The sequence below is a fragment of the Mastomys coucha genome, unplaced genomic scaffold (assembly GCF_008632895.1).
Source record: "Mastomys coucha isolate ucsf_1 unplaced genomic scaffold, UCSF_Mcou_1 pScaffold14, whole genome shotgun sequence".
In the NCBI taxonomy this organism is placed as follows: domain Eukaryota; kingdom Metazoa; phylum Chordata; class Mammalia; order Rodentia; family Muridae; genus Mastomys; species Mastomys coucha.
Window position 1 is genome coordinate 85,486,091 of NW_022196896.1, and position 19,776 is coordinate 85,505,866.

Below are 19,776 nucleotides of genomic sequence, written 5' to 3' on the forward strand. Positions count from 1 at the left end.
ACTATAGACTGAACCCAGGGCCTTTCCGGGCTAAGCACAGGCTAAGCACATACTGTATGTACCACTGAACTCCATCCGTCCCCAGATGAGACAAGTCTGCATTCTTTTTGTATTTTGGACACTTAAAAACATGATATCACTTAAACATGAAACGATGAGAAGTTTTCCCTCAACTGTCCCAGCTTTTGCGAGATAGGGTTTCCCACTGAAACCTAGGCTGGCTTGGAACTAACCATGCAGCCCAGGCTAGCCTCAAACTTGTGGCAACCCCCCCCCACCCCCACCCCCGGTTCAGCCCCCTAAATGAGCAACCACACCCTGGCTACAACTCTACATGATTTTTTATTAAAAAAAAAATTATTATTAATGTGTATGTGAGAAGTGGGGGGAGACTCATTTCACAGCATGTGTGCCGGTCAGAGGACAACTCCAAGGAGCTGGTTCTCTCCTTCAACCTTCATGTGGATGGAGACCAGCCTCGGGCTGTCAGGCTTGTGTGACAAGTGTCTTTACCAGCTGAGCCCTCTCGCTGGCCTAACTCTAGATGTCAATGGTACCATGCTAGTAAAAGGCTTCCAAAGATCTTACTTAATAAAGGTTCTCAGGCATCTTACTTAACATATTCCTAACACTTATTTACAACAAGGGCTAGCTCTATAGCTCAGCGCCAGAGTAGTCCTTAGGACTATGTGAGGCCCCCGGTTCAATCCTCAGTACTGCCAAAAAGGAAAAAGTCCACCAGAATTCTCCCAACACTCTTGAGAATTATATATTTTCAAATCCATAGTATAGATAGTATATACTGAACTTACAGTTCACAGTTTTCAATTTCCTAAAGTGTTAATAAAATATGCATTATATTTTATTAAATTAAACATTACTTTAAAATGTGTCATAGATAACTCTCATATGCCCATGTGTGTTTTGTAACACCTAAATCCAGATTTAAGCTGTTTCCTAGAGCTTTTCTTCTCAGTTCCTACAATAAAAATGTAGACATCATTAATACTTAAATGTCTACTATGCAGAAATTTAAAATTAGAAACCAATGAGAATCTTGACCCAAATCAAATTTTCTTTGATAACCTGGCAACAAGATTAAAAGTGACTCTCTATGTGTCTCTACTTTAGATGGACAGATCCACACTACTTTTCTAAGCTGGGTTTTATGTCCATGACACACTGTACTGAGACACTATGGCCTGTGGCTACAGGGGCAATTAGAAGAAAGCTCTGACAAGATGGCACTCAGTTTAGATTCTGTACCCACTTCTTGCTTATCTCTGAAGTAACGAGGCTCCATAGGAACTCTCTGGTCAGTCCTGGCACTCAATGTGCTCAAAGGCCCAGGTCCTATCAGCGTCACTGTCCTGAAATGCCAAAACAGCCTCCAAGAGACTCTTCATGAGGGCAGTTATGGCTGACTACCATAAAAACTGTAAACTATAGCTCTCCCTTTTATTCCAGTTCAAAATGTTAAATGTATAAATGAAGGTAACTGGTGTAAGGGAGTTCAGATATACTTTGAGAACAAAGGGGTACAAGCTGCAGCAAAGCTCAGAAAGAGCCTACAGTAGTCAGTAACCCTTGCCTGACCTCAAACTCAGGCATGAGCAGGGCTGTGGGCATGGCTCAGTCACCTTTCACATACCTTCAGTCAGAAGAACTCCATGCTTCACACCAAGGGCCGCCTGAAGAACTGTCTTTCCTCCCCAGCCTGGCAACCTCTCTGGTGTTAGAGAAAAGGATCCTGCCTGCCAGACATGGACTAGGCCTCTTTCTTTGGATCCTTCTGCCTCTTTTGAGCTACAAGCATTTAAAAGCAAAACAAAATAAAACAATTATTCCCACACACAAAGCTGTTATCTCTCATCCTCAATTCTTGAGACTGATCTTTCTTCTTCCGTATGTCCATGTACATATTGGGGGTGGGGGTGGGGTGAACTTGATATTGCACCTTCTACCAGCATAGATATAGGAATAGCTGGGCCAGGTAGTTTAATTAGCATATGCTTTATTTACACTTTGGTTATGTGTGACACCAGAGCCGAGATAATACTATTTATATAAAAGGCTAGAGGATAATCTAAACCCATAAATTACTTGCCTCTAAGCAATAAATAAGGCCTGAGATATTTTTATGTTTTATAATTTGGCAGCACAAATGTTCTAACTTGATGGAAAAAAACATGAGAGATTGAAATATTCCACTTTCTGTTGACTGACATCTGTTTGTGGTGCTGGGGATTGAACCCAGGCAAGCACTGTACAACTGAGCTGTCTTCAACCTACTACTTCCTAAAGTTTTTAAATATTATTATTTGCATCTGGCATATACTTGAACATATATAGAGAGTACGACAATGTGTTAATTCTACACATGTATGTATATGTTGTGGTCAGTGTAATTATCATTTTCTTTACATCAAATATAAACTATTTCTTTGCATTTGGGACATTCAAAATCTTTCCTACTACCTATCTGGAAATACACAAAACTGGGTATGGTAACACTCAACTGCAATCCAAATACCAGGGAGACTAGGGGTCAAGCATTCTCGGTTGGAGCTATAGAGTGAGACTCTGTCTCCATGAGAGGGGGGTGGGGGCAGGGAGGGAAGGAGAAGGAGGGAGGCAGGGAGAGAGAGATCATTACCATCTATATCATTCACCCTACAGTCTGACAGAACATTCTAAGGTTCCTATACAAAGACACTCCATACATTAACCACATCCATTCTTACCATGCTCTGGAAACCTTTATTTTACCGTCCCGTTTCAATGATCATCATTTTAACTTCCACATAAGTAAGATGTGGTAGGTGGTGCCAGCCTTTTTGTTTTGTTTTGGTTTGGTTTGGTTTTTGTTTTTCGAGACAGGGTTTCTCTGTGTGGCCCTGGCTGCCCTGGAACTCACTCTTGTAGACCAAGCTGGTCTCGAACTCAGAAATCTGCCTGCCTCTGCCTCCCAAGTGCTGGAATTAAAGGCATGCGCCACTACCGCCCGGCTGGTGTCAGCCTTTTTATACGTGACTTAGTTCACTCAACAAGACAGCCATGCATGCTGCTGCAAATGGCAAGACTGCATGCTTCTTTACAGCTGAAAATAGGCCACTGACTGCATACACAACTTTTTTTAACCCATCAATGAACACTTAAGTCAACCTCATATTTTGCCCACTGTCAGATGAGTGCATATTTCTTTTCAACATATGGATTTCCTTCCCTTTGGATATATGCCCCAAAGTGAGACTGTTTTTGATTATACAACAATTCCACTTGGGAGGAGTGGGGGGTGTTATAGGTTATTTGTTTTCTGAGGCAGGGTCTACGTAGCCAGACTTGCTTCAAACTCATACTTCCCAGGCCTAAACCTCTTATGTGCTGGGATAACAAGTGTATGCCACCATTATCTACCTATTTCAAGGTTTTTGAGGACCCTCTGTTATTTTCCATTATTTAGACTTTTTAAAGAATCAAATTCCTAACTGACAGCAGTCTTCTATGCTTTCCTTACACTGTTACCACACCTCCCACTGAGACAGGGTCTCATTGCATAGCTCTGGCTGACCTGGAACTCTCTATGTAGAACAGGCTGGCCCCAAACTCAAAGATCTGATTGTCTCTGTCTCCCAAGTGCTATGATCAATGATGTGTAATACACATGATGTTTTTGTTTGCTTGTTTCTAGTAAACACATTCTTCTATTTTAGTGAAAGCAGAAAAGTTTTTTCAAATGTCTCTACTTTTGCTAAACAATACTTCCTTAAATTATAATAGGGCTAGCTGCACAGTGGTGGTGCACGCCTTTAATCCAAGCACTCGGGAGGCAGAGGCAGGCGGATCTCTGAGTTGACGGCCAATTTGGTCTACAGAGTGAGTTCCAGCACAGCCAGGGCTACACAGAGAAACTCATCTCAAAAAAATAATAAAACAAAATAAATTATAACTGAGCTTAACAATCTATGGAAGGAAAGCCACAATTTAATCTTCTTTTTAGTATCTTCTGTGAATAGTTTTCTAAGTAGAGATTGAAACTTAAAAAAGGATGTCTACAAGGGTTTTAAGATAATAAAGTTCCTTTATAAACATAAGAAACTAACAACAAAACTTTTCTCTAATCACCTTTATTTAATAATTTTGTCTCTTTACCTACCAATTACAAATGCAACCATGTGCTCCTACTTAATACCACTGAAAAGAAAATCGAACTCAAAAAATATTAATTTCAACCACGTTGAGTTGTTTGTTGTGCTTTCTTAGAAGATGGGAGGAAAAAAATGATTTTACCTTTTCTTCTTAGAGTCCATCGGTCAGGAGGAGTACTCCATCACCAAATCATCCCATTAGCAAAAGCTCTGTCAAAACCTAAATATAGAACACTGGGTAAGCACAAAGAGTAGTGGAAGGATACTGGAATACTCTGCCACTGTATCTCTTTGAATGGAGAGGGGAGGGGAGAGGGAGGGCGGGCCTCTAACAAGTGTACATTCACTGAGTGATAAGTATTCAGAGAAACTATTCTACTAACTCATACCCTGCCTACTCAAAGTCAAATTCCAAGACTGAGCCTGCCCACTGAGCTTATAAAATGCCTGCTGGCCATCAAATGTAATGTCAAAGAAGAAATGACTGGAAGCTAGCTGTTCCAGGGAACAGATTTTTTTTCAGGTTCTTAATAATTATTATAAAGGAGGGAATTCAATCTGCAAATCAACATATTCAGTACAAGAATGTCATAGAGATTGTGGTGATTTCAAAGAGATGTCCCTCATCTATGTGAATACTTGGTCCCCAATTGGGAAGGATTAGGGGGTGCAGCTTTGTTGGGGCAGGCTTTGAGGTTTCAAGAGCCAAGCAGCATTCAATGCACTCTCTATCTTCTGTCTGCACTTCCAGATGTGAGCCCTCAGCTGTTGCCGCTGCTTTGCCTTCGCTCTCAGCCCTTTTGAACCCTAAGCCTAATTAAGCATGTTCTTTAATAAGCTGCTGTAGTTATGGTATTTCATCAGTGATAGAAAAGTAATACCCATATTAAGGTTACTTTTTAAGAACTCTGGGTCATATAAAAAATTCAAACTGGGAAAGGTTTTTTTCAGTCTCAGTAATGTATCATATCCAAGTCATTCTAATTTTCAGTAATGAACACAAATGTTAATTATTAAATCTCTTTGTGTTTAACTAAAATACATTTTCCACTTATTGGAACTTCTGTGGTAATTTCCCCAAGACAATCTTAATTCAGTACTAACAAGCTTCAAGCCCGGAAGGGCTAGAAGAAATGTGAATATTGAATGAGCTGTTTCCAGGCCCACTCTTTGACATTTGATCTACACAGGCTAAGAGTACTGGTATGGCAGAAGCCCTTCACCCTAACCAGTTAGCAGCTCAGCGTCTCTGTGACATTGTTTATGCCTAGCATGCTAGCTGTGGGAAATGCAGACGAATATTCACCAGCGCTCAATGCTACTTCTTTCCAACACAGTGGCCACAGCGCCTGAAACACCAATGAAGTTCCCATTTTAGTTTAATAAACTAAAACTGCTGCAGATGTGGTTAAATGGTAGAGCACTCAACACACATGGGCTCTGGATTAGTTCTCCAGTATCTGTGTCCCCGAATAATAAAATAAAAGCCTCCACCCAAAACCCAGGTATATGAGCACAATTCCAGCTCTAAGGAAACTGAGGCAGGAGACTGAAAATTCAAAGCCAAGCTGGTTGTTATGGCACACACATGTGACCTCAACTCTTGGCAGATGGAGGCTAGATGATCTTGAGTTTAAGGCCAGACTAGGCTACAGAAACACTACCTTAATAAATAAATATATTACTTAGTAATAAAGAGAGAAAATGTTCAAGGCTAGCTTGGGTACACAACAAGCCCTGTCTCAAAATACAATAATCACTCAGTGAAAAAGAGGTAAATAAAAATTATTGTATGAAAATAATGACCCATGAGTTTAAAACTCAATGTTTTAAAAAAATGAAAGTAAAATAAACAAGCAAAGGAAATACTGGATGCATTTCAATTGAACAATTTCAAGTTTTAATGGCACCAAAATTCATTTAAGAAGAAAAGTACAAGAACAAAGCCCTATTTCTGTGGACCTTATAATACTGGGACCAAATTTATAATTTGGTATGGCATGGTCACTGCTTTGCAAACAACCCACACTGCCAGGGAGATCTAGGTCCATCTGTTTAGTCCAGACTGCCTGGAATTCTCACTGTTTTCCATCTGTGTATCTGGAGGAAATTACTTTCTACCTTGTAAGTGTTTAATTTAGAATGGTTTAGGATCAAATTTGGATGAAAGGTACTATAAACAGATGGCAAATCTGAATAAACTTAAAGCTATTAGTACACAGAATTATTAACTGCTACTAACTCTCTGTTCGTGATGATAACTAGCTTTAGTAAGACGTTTGTAGTGAGCAGTGAAATGCTTACTCTGGGCTCATCTGTTCAGGCCAAGGGATGCACTTCAGATTACATTCTGACAATATCTAGCAGGAGCCAGAGGACCCTTCTACGAGGGCATGGAACTGTACAGCCACATCTCACTTCCTGAAATAGATCCACCACATCAAGACTGAACAACCAAAACTGCTCTATACTGAGTATGATGTCACTTAGGATCCCAGCTATCAGAAGCTGAGGCAACAGAAATGCATGAGTTCAAGGCTACCCTGGGCTGCAGTAGTGAGTCTTAGTCTAGCCTAAGCTATACTCAAAAAAGAAGAGGTTTAAAAGAAAGCAAAAATATCCAACAAAAATGGAGGCTCATGAGATGGCTCTGAAGTTAAGAACAAGCATTGCTTTTGCACAGGACACAAGTTCAGTTCCCAGAACCCATGCCAGGCAGCTCACCATTGCCTATAAATCCAGCTCCAGGGGGACCAGACATTTCTTGCCTCTTCAGGCACCTGCCTGCACTTACATGTACATGTACACGCGCGCGCGCGCACACACACACACACACACACACACACACACACACACACACACACACTTTCCTAATAAACAAAAAACCAAAAGGTGCCCAGTCTGTCTGACTTGACCTGAGTTCAGTCACTGGGACCCATATAGTTGAAGCAGAGAATGGACCCCTGTGAATTGTCCTCTGACCTCCATGTGCATGCATGTCAATGCATGTATACACATGAACACGCAGAACAAATAAATTAAAGGAGCATACAAAGATATCTTTAAGGAATGAAAGAAAGAAATGATATTGAAGCTGGGTAAAAGTTGCTTCACAGCTGACCTTCAAAATATGCAAGGGCCAGCCGGGCAGTGGTAGCACACACCTTTAATCCCAGCACTTGGGAGGCAGAGGCAGGTGGATTTCTGAGTTCGAGGCCAGTCAGGACTACACAGAAAAACCTTGTCTCGAAAAAACAAAAACCAAAAAAAAAAAAAAATGCAAAGGCCAAGGAAGGAGGAGTGGCACCTACTAATTTGGGGGAAAACTTGCAGAAAAAGACAGCCAAAGAACCTTTTCAGGCCTACGTAAGCCCATAGCAGATGTTTGGCCTATGGGACTGTATGGTAGTACATCAATGTTGTAGCCCACAGTTTGAAGCAATGGGTCAAAGCAGCAGGTAAGGCTAGCGTGTAGGAGCTGGCGAGGCAGCTCAGGTAGTACAGTGCTTGCACGAAGCTTTGGGTTTTTGCCACCACAGTGCACAAAAATGGGCATGTGCCTGTAATCCAAGCTTTCACAAGGTAGAAGCAGAAGGTCAGGAAATTCAAGGTTATCCTCAGCTACATAGAGAGTGTGAGGCTAGCCTGGGCTACTAAGGTGGGGGGAGAAAATTCTGGTTTATAGACATTTTTCTTTATTAATATTGTTATACAAACTTTTCCCTTTTTTAAAAATATAGTCTTTCTATGTATCCCAGGCTAGCCTCAAACTGATGATCTCATCCTCTCAAGTACTAATTATAGATATGTACCCCAAATCTGGCTTCATTTTGTTTTAAATGTTTGACTTTTTTCAGGAAGTCATGGAAAGAAGAAAAGTGACAACTAAGAAGAACATGCCGTCCAAAGCTCACATACTTAAGGAAGGGCAGGATTTACCAACTCCATTAATACCTCTCCTCAATTATGCACTAATACAGTAAAAAAAGTAAGCCAACAATAACAACAATACTGTTGTTTCTCTGGTGTTTCTATGACTGCTTCTCCATTCACACAGCATTTAAACTGGTGAAGATAGGCCAATTGAAGGGCTCCTTAAACATGGCTCTCCTTGGGTGAGGTTACAGTCTTTGTGCTACATGGAGACAGGAGCCCTGTACCCTGCTGCCCTTCTGTTAACAGAATCTGTCTTACACTGACCTGTATTGTCCTCACTAACTCTGATAAAGACACTGTATAAACAGCACTTACTTGAAGTTAGAAACTGTGGGGCTGACTTACCTTCAAGGCCTTTCCACAGATCACCAGACTCAGACAGGCAACCTAGACTAATAGCTCTAGCTGTTAAGTTCTTTCAGTTAGCCAAAGGCCACAGCTAGACTCAGTGGATACCACTCTGAAAGCTTCTATCACCTTCACAGCAAAGAGATGCAACCCTCAAACGACACACTAAAACTAAGCACACTTTGGTTCTTACCAAAGTGACACCACGTTTAGACTCCACTGGCTAAACAGCTTCCTGTGAGGAAGAAATGGGCTGTGTATAGTAGTTAAAGATACTGTTTCAACATCAAGATCTGTGAATGTCCAAAAAAATGTGGTCTAGTCTAGAGTCCATAAGAGTTCATCATTGCTTAAGAAAGTGAGAGAGGGACGGGGAGAGTGCTATAAGCCACCTTGGTAGTGGATGCCTATAATCCCATAACTTGGAAGGCTAAGACAGGAGGATTCCCTTGAGTTTGAGGTCAGCCTAAATAATAATGCAAGATCCTGTTTTTAAAAAGAAGAGCTGTGAACCATCTATATTTCCATTATATTAGAATCAGAAATCCAAAGTCCAAAGACTCTGAAAGATACCATTTTTTTTCTTTTTTCACAGCAAAAATCCAATATGACCTCAATTCAGCCACATATAAAATCCGACTTGAACCAATGAGTGGCTATTATTTTGTCTAGGGCAAATACTGCCCTGCCCCTCTTGATGCAGAACTATCAATATGACCACAAGCTGGCACAGATCCCAGGGGAGGTACTACATAATACAGTTTCTACACTGTGTTCAGGAGGGAAAAATCTCAGTTCCAAAACATTTGCCAACATTTCCAAATAAGGGACTTGGAACCTATATTCTTTAAAAAAAAAAAAAAAAAAAAAAAATCACTATAATTTTTAGTACACATCTCCCAGATTTTAACTTCTTATAGACTTCATTCTGCTTCTTCAATGAGCCTGGTTTTTATTTAGGGTAGGGAATGTAGATAGATAAGTCTTACATGTTGCCCCCTGGCTAGCCTCAAACTATTGGGCTGAAGTGATCCGCCTACAACCAAGAGTCCACTGTACTATCTAATGTTTCTCTAACGTGACAGCACTCTATAGAGAAGACAGAATCCTCAAGATAAAAGGAAGCTAACTTGTATTCTCTCTCCTTCTCCACATCTTCTTCTCCCCCTCCCTCCTCTTTTAGCCCTAGCTGGCTTAGAATTGACTATGTAACTAGGCTATTCTCACATTTGAAGAAGCAATTCTCATTTCTGCCCAGAGAGTACTGAAAATACAAGAATGTGCCAACATACCATGCTACTTCTCTTACACTGGTTTAAAATAGGTATCTGTGCCAGGCGGTGGTGGCTCACGCCTTTAATCCCAGCCCTTGGGAGGCAGAGGCAGGCAGATTTCTGAGTTTGAGGCCAGCCTGGTCTACAGAGTGAGTTCCAGGACAAGCAGGGCTACACAGAGAAACCCTGTCTTGGAAAAAAAAAAAAATGGTATCTGGGTATCTGGAAGCAGGGATATAATTCAGAAGTGGAACACTTGTCCAACAAGTCCAAGGCCATGGGCTTGATCCCAAGCCCTGCACAGGGTATTTCCACTAAAATAATAGTAACTATTTTGACAAGAGTAATGATAATTAGTCATTAAAACTGAATAGGACCAGTGAGATGGCCAGGTAGGGAAACCTGCCAGCAAAGCTGACAACCTCAGTTTAATCCCTGGAACCCACAGGGCAAAGAGAGAAAACTGGCTCCCAAAAGTTGTCCTCTGATCTCTCCATGTTCACCACGTCTTGAACACATCCACACACATAAAGATAAAAATACAAAGAAATAACATATGAACTGTAATTTTTAAAAAGACTACAGGTTATGATAGGAAGTACACGGGGCATGCATGGTGTAGACTCCTTTAATCCCAGCAAATGAAAGGTGGAACAGATCAAAAATCAAGACCAGCCAGGCAGTGGTGGCGCACGCCTTTAATCCCAGCACTTGGGAGGCAGAGGCAGGTGTCGGATTTCTGAGTTCAAGGCCAGCCTGGTCTACAGAGTGAGTTCCAGGAGCCAGGGCTACACAGAGAAACCCTGTCTCAAAAAAACAAACAAACAAACAAAAAAAAAAAACAAAAAAAAAAAATCAAGATTCAAAACAATTAAAACCAGAGCCTGGAAAGCAGAACAACTGAGCAAGCTGTATCATGACCTCTAAAGGCAATGGCACTAGTGACTTGGACACAAAATTACTGAATTTTCACACAATTTTTCCACAATTTGTTTCTTTTTGTCTCCACAGGTGGAATGGAATTAAGAAACAGAACTTCACACTGTAGCCCAGTTGCTTTGAACTCTGCAATTCTCCTGCCTTAACCTTGTGAATTCCACGGTTACATATATGAGCCACTATACCTGACTAGTGTTTCCTTTCTGAAGTTTGAGTTATATTGTTATAATGAAATTTAAGCCAGAGTTCACACTGTGGATATAGTGATTTAAGAGAACCTGGTATTTTACACAGGCAAAATACTTAGTTATTTGCTTTTAAACTTTCGGTTACTGTGTTTACATGTGAGTTAAGGCACTCTTGGACTCTAATATTTGACTACAAATATTCTAGATAGCAACAACTTCTTTCAGGATCACCTGCCACTGACACCTTTCCCAGGCATGCAAGGCTGAGGATAACTCACCTTCGTGAACAGGCAGGCTAACCAGCTGGAACTGTCAAAGCCACTTCAAATCCCAGCCTCTCCTCAAGACACCAGTCCCCAGAGTAGGGGACTCAGTAAATTAAAGCACAAATAAATTCATGCCTGGTTAGAAAGCTACTTGTTACTTATAGCTCTGTACTTAGAGGACAGTGCCCTTACTAAGTCTTGGCTCATTTAAGCTCCTGAAGGTCAGAAAGCATGAAGTTTTTTCACTTTGTGTCCACACTAACCACCACTACAAACACGCTGACTACATTTAAGGGAGAACCTAATGGCAGGCACAGCCCTTGAGCTCAAGGTTGCCCCAATACTCAGTTTATAGTTGCTTGGTTTTTGTTTTGTGTGCTAACTTTTTAAACAGAGAGAGAGAGTGAGTGCTCGGGCACAGGGTAGAGAATAGTGCATGAAGGTCAGAGGACAAGTTTTGGAAGACAGTTCCCCTTCAACCATGTGGGCTGAGGAAACTGAATTAATGTGGTTAAGCTTGGAGCCTCTCCCTGAACCTAACCCTTCTTCCAATGGCTTGCTGCTTTTAACCTAAACCTACCAGAACTGAGCACACTTCTGATTGTGAGAGTCCTCAATGAAGTAAGGGTATGTGACCATTGCATAAGAAATGCCAGGTAACGCCCATTTAGTTCCTTTTTGTACCTACTATGAAGCTTTAAAAATTGAGTTTTCTAAAATCGGTAAAATTCCCATGAAATATTTTATAATATTGCCATGGCATAAGAGGCATAAGTTGTTACAGTATTTGGGGAATTTGATATTTAACTGTTAGAATTATAATATCTCAGAGTAATGCATTTACTAACTAATATAACCAACTCAAATTAAATAAAGTACTTATTACTTCATGACCATATAAAATCTTGATAAAGTCAGTCTATATCCAAATTCCTTTCAGAGCATTATGAATGGATTTGTTCCCTGCACTTTAAGATTTCAAGATGTCTTATGCTTGACTCTCTCAAGAATCGCTACCATTCTGAGACCTCTGCAGCCTTTAAACAGGGCTCACTCTTCATTTCCTGGAGAAAGCACTTCCCAGGACACAGAGTCTGTCTCCTCTCTGCAGAACTGTTCTGCAGAGAGGAGCTGCCAGGCACACTGCTGTCTCTCTGCAGGAGACAAGAGCTGTTTCAGACTCTACTTCATAAATCTACAAAGCAAAATAAAGTATATGGGGAAAGAGCCCTGGTTATAAATAAAAAAATTTAAAGTGTAGTTCCCAAAAACCACCTTAGTCATTTATAAAAATAAATTATCAAACCTATGTCCTCACCACCTGGTTTTTAACAGATAATGAAATATTTCAAATTTGCTTCACTCCACCACCGAGGGTGGCCTCGAACTTGCAATTGTGTTTAAGCCTCCCAGGAGCTGGATTAGAGGTATATGCCACTGCCCAGTAAGCTCCTTTTCAGTAAGTTCCACATGGAGCTGAAGCCAGTGACCCAGCATCTCTGTAAATACACTCTTATAGTTAGGTATATGTACACACCAGCTCTTCACTCCTGTTCGTTTTCATTAGCTAAATGCATATACATGAACAGTGTTACTGTTTGCAGCTGAACAGGAACATATCTTACTGTATGTAAATACCCTCGGGCACATGCTTCTTTCACTAAATATAATGCCCTTTGGGTAAGTATAGACCTACTTCATACACTTTACTAGGGATAAGTACATTCAACTGCATGAACACCCAGCTTATCTGTTTTCCTATTGGTATGCAGTTGAATTGTTCTACTTCACTGCTATTTTAAAGAGTTCTATCATCATTCTTGTTACCTATGTTCGGAAAGCTGCCCCAAATTTAAATTGAAAACTTGGCTCAAATATATTTAGATGATCAAAGAAAAAAAAAAAAAACACTGGAGTTAGCACTAGCCAGATGTTATCATCTGATCAGAGCTACCAACAACTTAACACGGGTCATGTGAGCAAGAAACTGGGGATGATCCAGAAGGAAAGTATTTATAAATACTTGATAATTAAGAGAATTAATGATAAATTGATCAGTCAGTCAATTTGTGGTCTTAGAGAGACAAAAGCTAATCTCTTTAGGTATTAACTCACTAGCAGCAAAACGGACTGCTCAAAATCCCATCTTTTACTTGTGAGAATTGGAAGAAAAAAAACAAACCTGTGTATCTTCTTCAAACTTAAAAGAATTATATAATCACTCAAAAATTTATCAATAACTTACTGATTTAATTATTTTTTTAAGCCAGGCACAGTGCTGCATGCTTACAGTCCCAGCACACAGAAGGCTGGGGCAAGAAGATCATGAGTCTAGGCCAGTCTAAACTACGTATCGAAAAACAAAGCAAAATCAAACAAAGGGCATAAGCTAAACACACCATCATCCTCTGTCCAGAAGACTCGGAGTCCACACAGGAAAATGAGTGCAACACCAAAAAGAACAACCTCATGCTTTCTTGCAGTTCACCAAGATTCTCTTAAGCACTGACATAAAAGCTGCCACTTTTTATTACTTTAAAAAAAAAATTGTTTGGTCATTAATGGGAAAGAGAAGTAAGAAAAAAGTCTCCTAAAAAAAAAAGAAACACCAGGCTAGGGTGACTGTTCCGTGGGTAAAATATCAGCTATATAAGGGCACAAGGGCTTCAGTGAGGATCCCCAACACCCATGGGGAAGCAGGCTCAGCTGCATGTCTAAAACCCAGCTCTGAGGAGGGGTGGGGGGAAAACAGCATACCATGCAGACAGAGGATCCCTGGGCCTTACTGGATAGTCAGCGTGGCTGTACTAGTGAGCTCCAGATTCAACGAGAGACCCTATTATAAGGTTGGAGGGAGGGAGAGGAGGGGAGAGAGAGAGAGGAGAGCAAACAGAGATGGAGGAAGACATGATGACCTTTAGCCTACTCACCACACACACACAAGCAAGGTGTGTATATATCTATGATCCCAACAGTTGGGAGGTAGAGACAGGAGGATCAAGAATACAAAGTCAGCTGGGCAATGGTGGTCATGCCTTAATCCCAGCACTTGGGAGGCAGAGGCAGGCAGATTTCTGAGTTCAAGACCAGCCTGGTCCACAGAGTGAGTTCCAGGACAGCCAGGGCTATACAGAGAAACCCTGTCTTGAAAACAAACAAACAAACAATACAAAGTCATGAGGCTATATAGCAAGACTATCTTTTAAAAAAAAAATCCCTACTAAAACCAATCTGCCTTTAATATAATTGGAATCTGGGCTGGCGAGATGGCTCAGCAGGTAAGAGCACTGACTGCTCTTCCAAAGGTCCTGAGTTCGGATCCCAGCAACCACATGGTGGCTCACAACTACCCGTAATGAGATCTGGCACCCTCTTCTGGTGCGTCTAAAGATATCTAAAGAAAGCTACAGTGAATTACGCCTGAGCAGGGAGCAGGGCCGGAGCAAGCAGGGCCAGCTGAGGTCCTAGCCGCCACACACATGATAGCTCACAGCCATCTGTACAGCTACAGTGTACTCATACACATAAGAGAAATTTTAAAAAATCTTTAAAAATAAATATATATATAGTTGGAATCTGCAGTAAATGTAATTCTGTAGAAGCTATGAAAGGAACTAAGTGGTCTGGAAGTCACGATGTACTCACAGTGCTCCTCCTCCCAGTGACTGCAACAGGGTTCAGATGAGCCATCAGAGCAGGCCTCCTGTGCCATCTCAGCCACCTTTCCTCCCTGCTTGTTCACCTCACACTTGCCCAAGCTCATATTAACACTGAGGTACATTCTGGGATTAGGTATAACAATATGAATATTTTATTGTTTATACAGTTTGATGTCTCAAGTACTGACTTGTCTCCCAAATACCTAATGAAAATGGTCCTGTGAGCTCTGAGCTCCAAGATGTCATGAATCCCTGAGATCATGTAGGCAGAGACCATCCATCCTTGGATAAGCAGGATCTACAACCCTGATCAGCACCAGGAAGCCCTAGAAAACAGGACTTCCAGGTGAGAAGGCAGCTCATCTGGTCACACAATGGAAGGAGAGAAGCTCTGGCAGGTTGTCCTCTGAGCTCCACTCCCACTGGCAAACACAAGCACACACCATAAATAAATGCAATTTTTAAAATGTTGAAAGCATGGGCTAGACATTCTTGTGCCTACAGAATGGATTCTTTTGACCTTTTTATATTACCAAACTGTTAATCACTTTATAATCTCATTTATCAAAGGAAAGTTCTTTAAATAAAGTAAGTATAAAGAAATGCACTTACTTAATTAAAAAACTTTCTTGGAAGTTGAGTCAGTGTCCTTTGTAGCCCCAGGTTAGCCCTATATACCCAAGAATGACCTTGAACTCCTGACCCTCCTGCCTCTATGCTGGTATTACAGGCATGCCTGGGTTAATATTTTAAACCCTTTGTAACTTCAAAAGCCACCAAGATTTCTCATATAAGACACTTAAACACAATCCTTGAGAAGTCTTTTTTTGACATGGGGCTCTTTGACATCACACACATACACACACATACACTTAAACCCAACCCTTCTTACTCTGTAATTGAACTCAGGCTGCATTGCCCTGGCTGTTCTCCCACTTGAAATCTCCTGATTAGGTCTCTGGAGTGCTGGGATTGCAAGCAGACATCACTGTGTGCCCAGCTTGAAAAGCTGTTTTCTTTCTTTTGGGGTGGGGAGTAGGGACAGGGGTAGGAAACAGGGTCTCACTACATAGTTCTAGTCATCCTGCAATTCACTGTGTAGATAGCCCTGAATTCATTCTGTAGACCAGGCTGTACTAAAACTGACAAGATATAGACCAGGCTATACTTCAATCACACTCTGTTGACCAGGCTGGCCTTAAACTCGATAAGGTATCTCAACACCTGGGCCTGATTCTCCATTAAAATCCTTTCTTGAAGGCAGGCAATGATGGGGTGTGACTTTAATCCCAGCACTCAGGAGGTAGAGGCAGGTAGATCTCTGAGTTTCAGGACAGCACAGAGCAATTTCCAGGACAGCCATGGATTACACAGAGAAACCTGTCTCACAAAAGCAGGGTGTTGTGGTTCGTGCCTGCAATCCAACCCTGGGAGACCGAGACCATCCAGGCTAGTCCGGATAACAGAGACCTTGAACTGGTTGGTTTTTGTGGGAGGTGCTAGCCCTGGGCAAATGGATCTAGGAGCAATGGAAAGGTAGCAGAGGGTGAGCCTAAAGCAAGTCAGTAAGCAGCTTTCCTCCATGGTGCCTGGCCCTACACCTGCCCATGCCACCAGCGCTGGCCGAGCTCCTGACTGCATCCCTGCCCTGACTTTCCTCAAAGTGATGGGGTGATGTGAACCACATAAACCTTCTTCTCCCCAAATTGCATTTGGTCATGGTGTTTATCACAGTAAGAAAGAGCAGACCAGGGCAGACCCTGCACAAAAGAAAACATCCTTCTCTCCAACATCTCCTGCACTTCATTAAAAGAAAGAAGAACTATGGAAAGCTCTTATAGGATGGTGGCGTTCTTTAGAAATACTGTTAGAGGAATGTGGCAGAACAGATGTAGGCCTGTAATCCCAACACTCCAAGGCAATAGAACCAAGAGTTCAAGGCCAGCCCTGACTACTCCACTATATAGTAGGTTTAAAAGGAGCCTTGGCTACATAAGACCTCAGACTTAGCAACAGTTACTACTTGTTTTAGACTCAGCTAATCACACAAACACTACAATCAGAACTCCAGCAATATCCTCACTAGTCTCTTCACTTATAGAAGTAAAGACAGTCCAACTGCCCAAAGTAGGGGTATGGACAGTGGGACACACTTGTAATCCCAGCAGTCCAGAAGCTGAAGCAGGAGAATTGAGAATTCAACACTGGCCCAAACTTCAAATCAAGACCATCTCTAAATAAATAAATGTAGTTTTTGAACATTATTTAATTTTTCTTCCCAAATTACCTGTCTAGTACTACTTTAGACTACTATGTTTTCAAAAAATCATTACATTTATTATTGTGTATGTGTGCATCTACGCAGGCCTCTGGAGGTCAGAGGTCAACTCACAGCAGTCAGTTCAGTCCTTTTATGGATTTCAGGAACTGAACTAAAGCCACCAGGCTTAGTAACAAGTACCTTTCCCTACTGAGCCACCTCACTGGCCCATGCTTTCAAATTTGGACATTATGAAACAGCTTTGAATTTTCTTACTTAACTATGAACTCTAAATCTGCCAATACTAGCTATAATTTATGAAGTAATAAATTTTAACTAGGTGTAGATTATATCAGCATATTTTTCCATATTGAAATGCCTTTATGAAATACCAAAGTTACTAGAGATCAGCTTGGAATCATTTTTTCTTCTAAGTACAAATTATAAAATTATTTCTAAAATGAGCTATAGCTGTTCTATCAGAGAATGACAGTAGAGAAGCCTGTGTCCATTGTAGAGTCCTATCTATTGCTGACTGTAGACAGTGAAGCTTGGGCCTCATTAGAGTGCTTGTTACCACCTTTTTACCTATCTACTCTCCCACTCTATTCATGGGAGTGCTTAAGTCTGTGTTATAACCTTTTCTTAATAAACCCAACTCCAGTTAGAGAGATGGCTCAGTGGTTAAGAGCACAGACTGCTCTTCCAGAGGTCCTGAGTTCAATTCCCAGCAACCACATGGTGGCTTACAACTATCTGTAATGGAATCCGATGCCCTCTTCTGGTGTGTCTGAAGACAACTACAGTGTACTCATAGACATTAAATAAATGAATAAATCTTTAAATAAATGAATAAAACCAACTCTGATTCATTCAAAATATCTTTCCTAGTTTTAAGAAACAAAAGGTCGGGCTGGAGAGATGGCTCAGTGGTTAAAAGCACTGACTGCTCTTCCAGAGGTCTTGAGTTCAAATCCCAGCAACCACATGGTGGCTCATAACCATCTGTAATGAAATCGGATGCCCTCTTCTGGTGTGTCTGAAGAGAGCTGCAGTGTACTTACATATAATAAATAACTAAATCTTTAAAAAACAAAATGTCACTATGTAGCCTGGTTCATGATATACTAAAAGAAGGTAGTAACTATAAAGAGTTAATATATATCGGTCATTTCTGAGGGTCCAGGCATAGTAATAAATGATACATAAATCATACATGTAGGTACTAATACCAGAAAAGCCCAGTGTAGAGATAAGGAAACTGAGGCAAAGAGGCTCAAAGAAAGACGTGTTCAAGGTATTTCCGGATCCAAAGTCTAGGAATGACCACTGTGCCTCTCTTACTAAACAGAAGGCTAAAATACTACAATTCACTCTTCTATGGCAACACCCACTTGTAATCCCAATACTTGGGATGCTAAGGCAGGAAGAACTCCACAAGTTCTAGGCCAGAATGGGCTCCACAGTGAGTTAATGAATCAAAACTATAAAATAAACAGCAAAATTTTCACTGATCTCATTCATTACCTAACACATTGTAATAGCTATTCTTGGTTATCAACTTGACTACATCTGGAATGAACTACAATCCAGAAATGGATGGCTCACCTGTGATCCAGATCTTGAGGCTAGAATACACAGGCTCCTGTCCCAGATCTTGACATGGGACAACACAGATTTTGAGGCATAGTGGTCATGAAAAGTTTAGGCCCAGGCAAATTAGTACACACCTTTAATCCCATGAGACTGAGGCTGGCAGATCTCTGAGTTCAAGGCTAGCCTGGGACAAATCCAAGTTCCAAATCTAGGTGTAATGGTGCATACCTTTGATCTGGGTCACAACTTCCACTAGAGGCCTATATAAGGACATTGGAGGAAAGAAAGCTCTCTCCTATGCCTGCCTGCACTTACTTGCCAGCACATCTGTTGGAACCTACTTCTTCAGGATTCCAGCTTTTCCAGAAGACCAGCTGAAATAACTACCCTTGTGGGACTGACCAACTATTAGATTCCGGGACTTCCCATCCACAGCTGCCCATTGTTGAGTTAGTTGGACTGCGAACTATATATACCATTAGGATAAATTCCCTTAAGTTCCATTAATTCTGTGACTCCAGAGAACCCTAACTAATACACAACATGTATATGATAAAAAAAAAAAAAAAAAAAAAAAAAAAAAAAAAAAACTATGACCTACAGCTTTGTTGCAGCTTTGTACCTGCTCCGAAGAGACCTACATCACACAAGTTTATCCTTGACAGCCATCTAAAGAACAGATTCAGATCTAAGAGCAATAGAGTAAGAAGCTTAATTTGGGTAAGGCAGTCAGTTAGCCTACAGGAAAGTGCTGCTCTTGACCACCCCAATTCAACCAGTGCGTTTTCCCTCTTTGGTAACCACAGCAGTACTAAACAGTAGCTTGCCTCTACAAATCTACAGCTGCTCGTCTGCAAACAGCCCTGTTGCCTGCAGGACCAACATCAATGTGAGGATCATTTCCTCAAGATCGCTCCTGTGTTCTTTCCTGTCGTCACCACGCTTATTCTTTGATAGATCACTTGATACATTAAGGGATTTGGTCAAACTACAATTGACAAATACCAAAGTCCTTTTCATTTTCCGCAAACGCTGGTTCAATGAACCACTAACCCTCCCCGCGCCCCCCGCCCCTTCACTTTTCACCGCGATTTGCATCCTGGGGCAAACCCACCTAGGACACTCAGCAAGGTTCACTGTTTTGCCAGCTGGGCGCCCAGCG

At 41.3% G+C, this 19,776-nt stretch overlaps 1 protein-coding gene across 2 annotated transcripts in view; it reads right to left on the reverse strand.

The window, feature by feature from the left end:
• Positions 1–19,776, reverse strand: part of Als2 (alsin Rho guanine nucleotide exchange factor ALS2) — a 75,455-nt gene that overhangs the window by 55,172 nt on the left and 507 nt on the right. Inside the window, exons 1-3 of one of the 2 annotated variants that reach the window (XM_031367609.1) lie at positions 19,729–19,776; positions 4,291–4,368; positions 1,652–1,806 (exon numbers count right to left, since the gene is read on the reverse strand). In XM_031367609.1, the coding sequence (XP_031223469.1) occupies positions 1,652–1,806; positions 4,291–4,310 (175 nt within the window). In that variant the 5' untranslated portion in view covers positions 4,311–4,368; positions 19,729–19,776. The remainder of the gene's footprint in view (positions 1–1,651; positions 1,807–4,290; positions 4,369–19,728) is intronic. The other variant, XM_031367608.1, reaches the window with a different exon arrangement.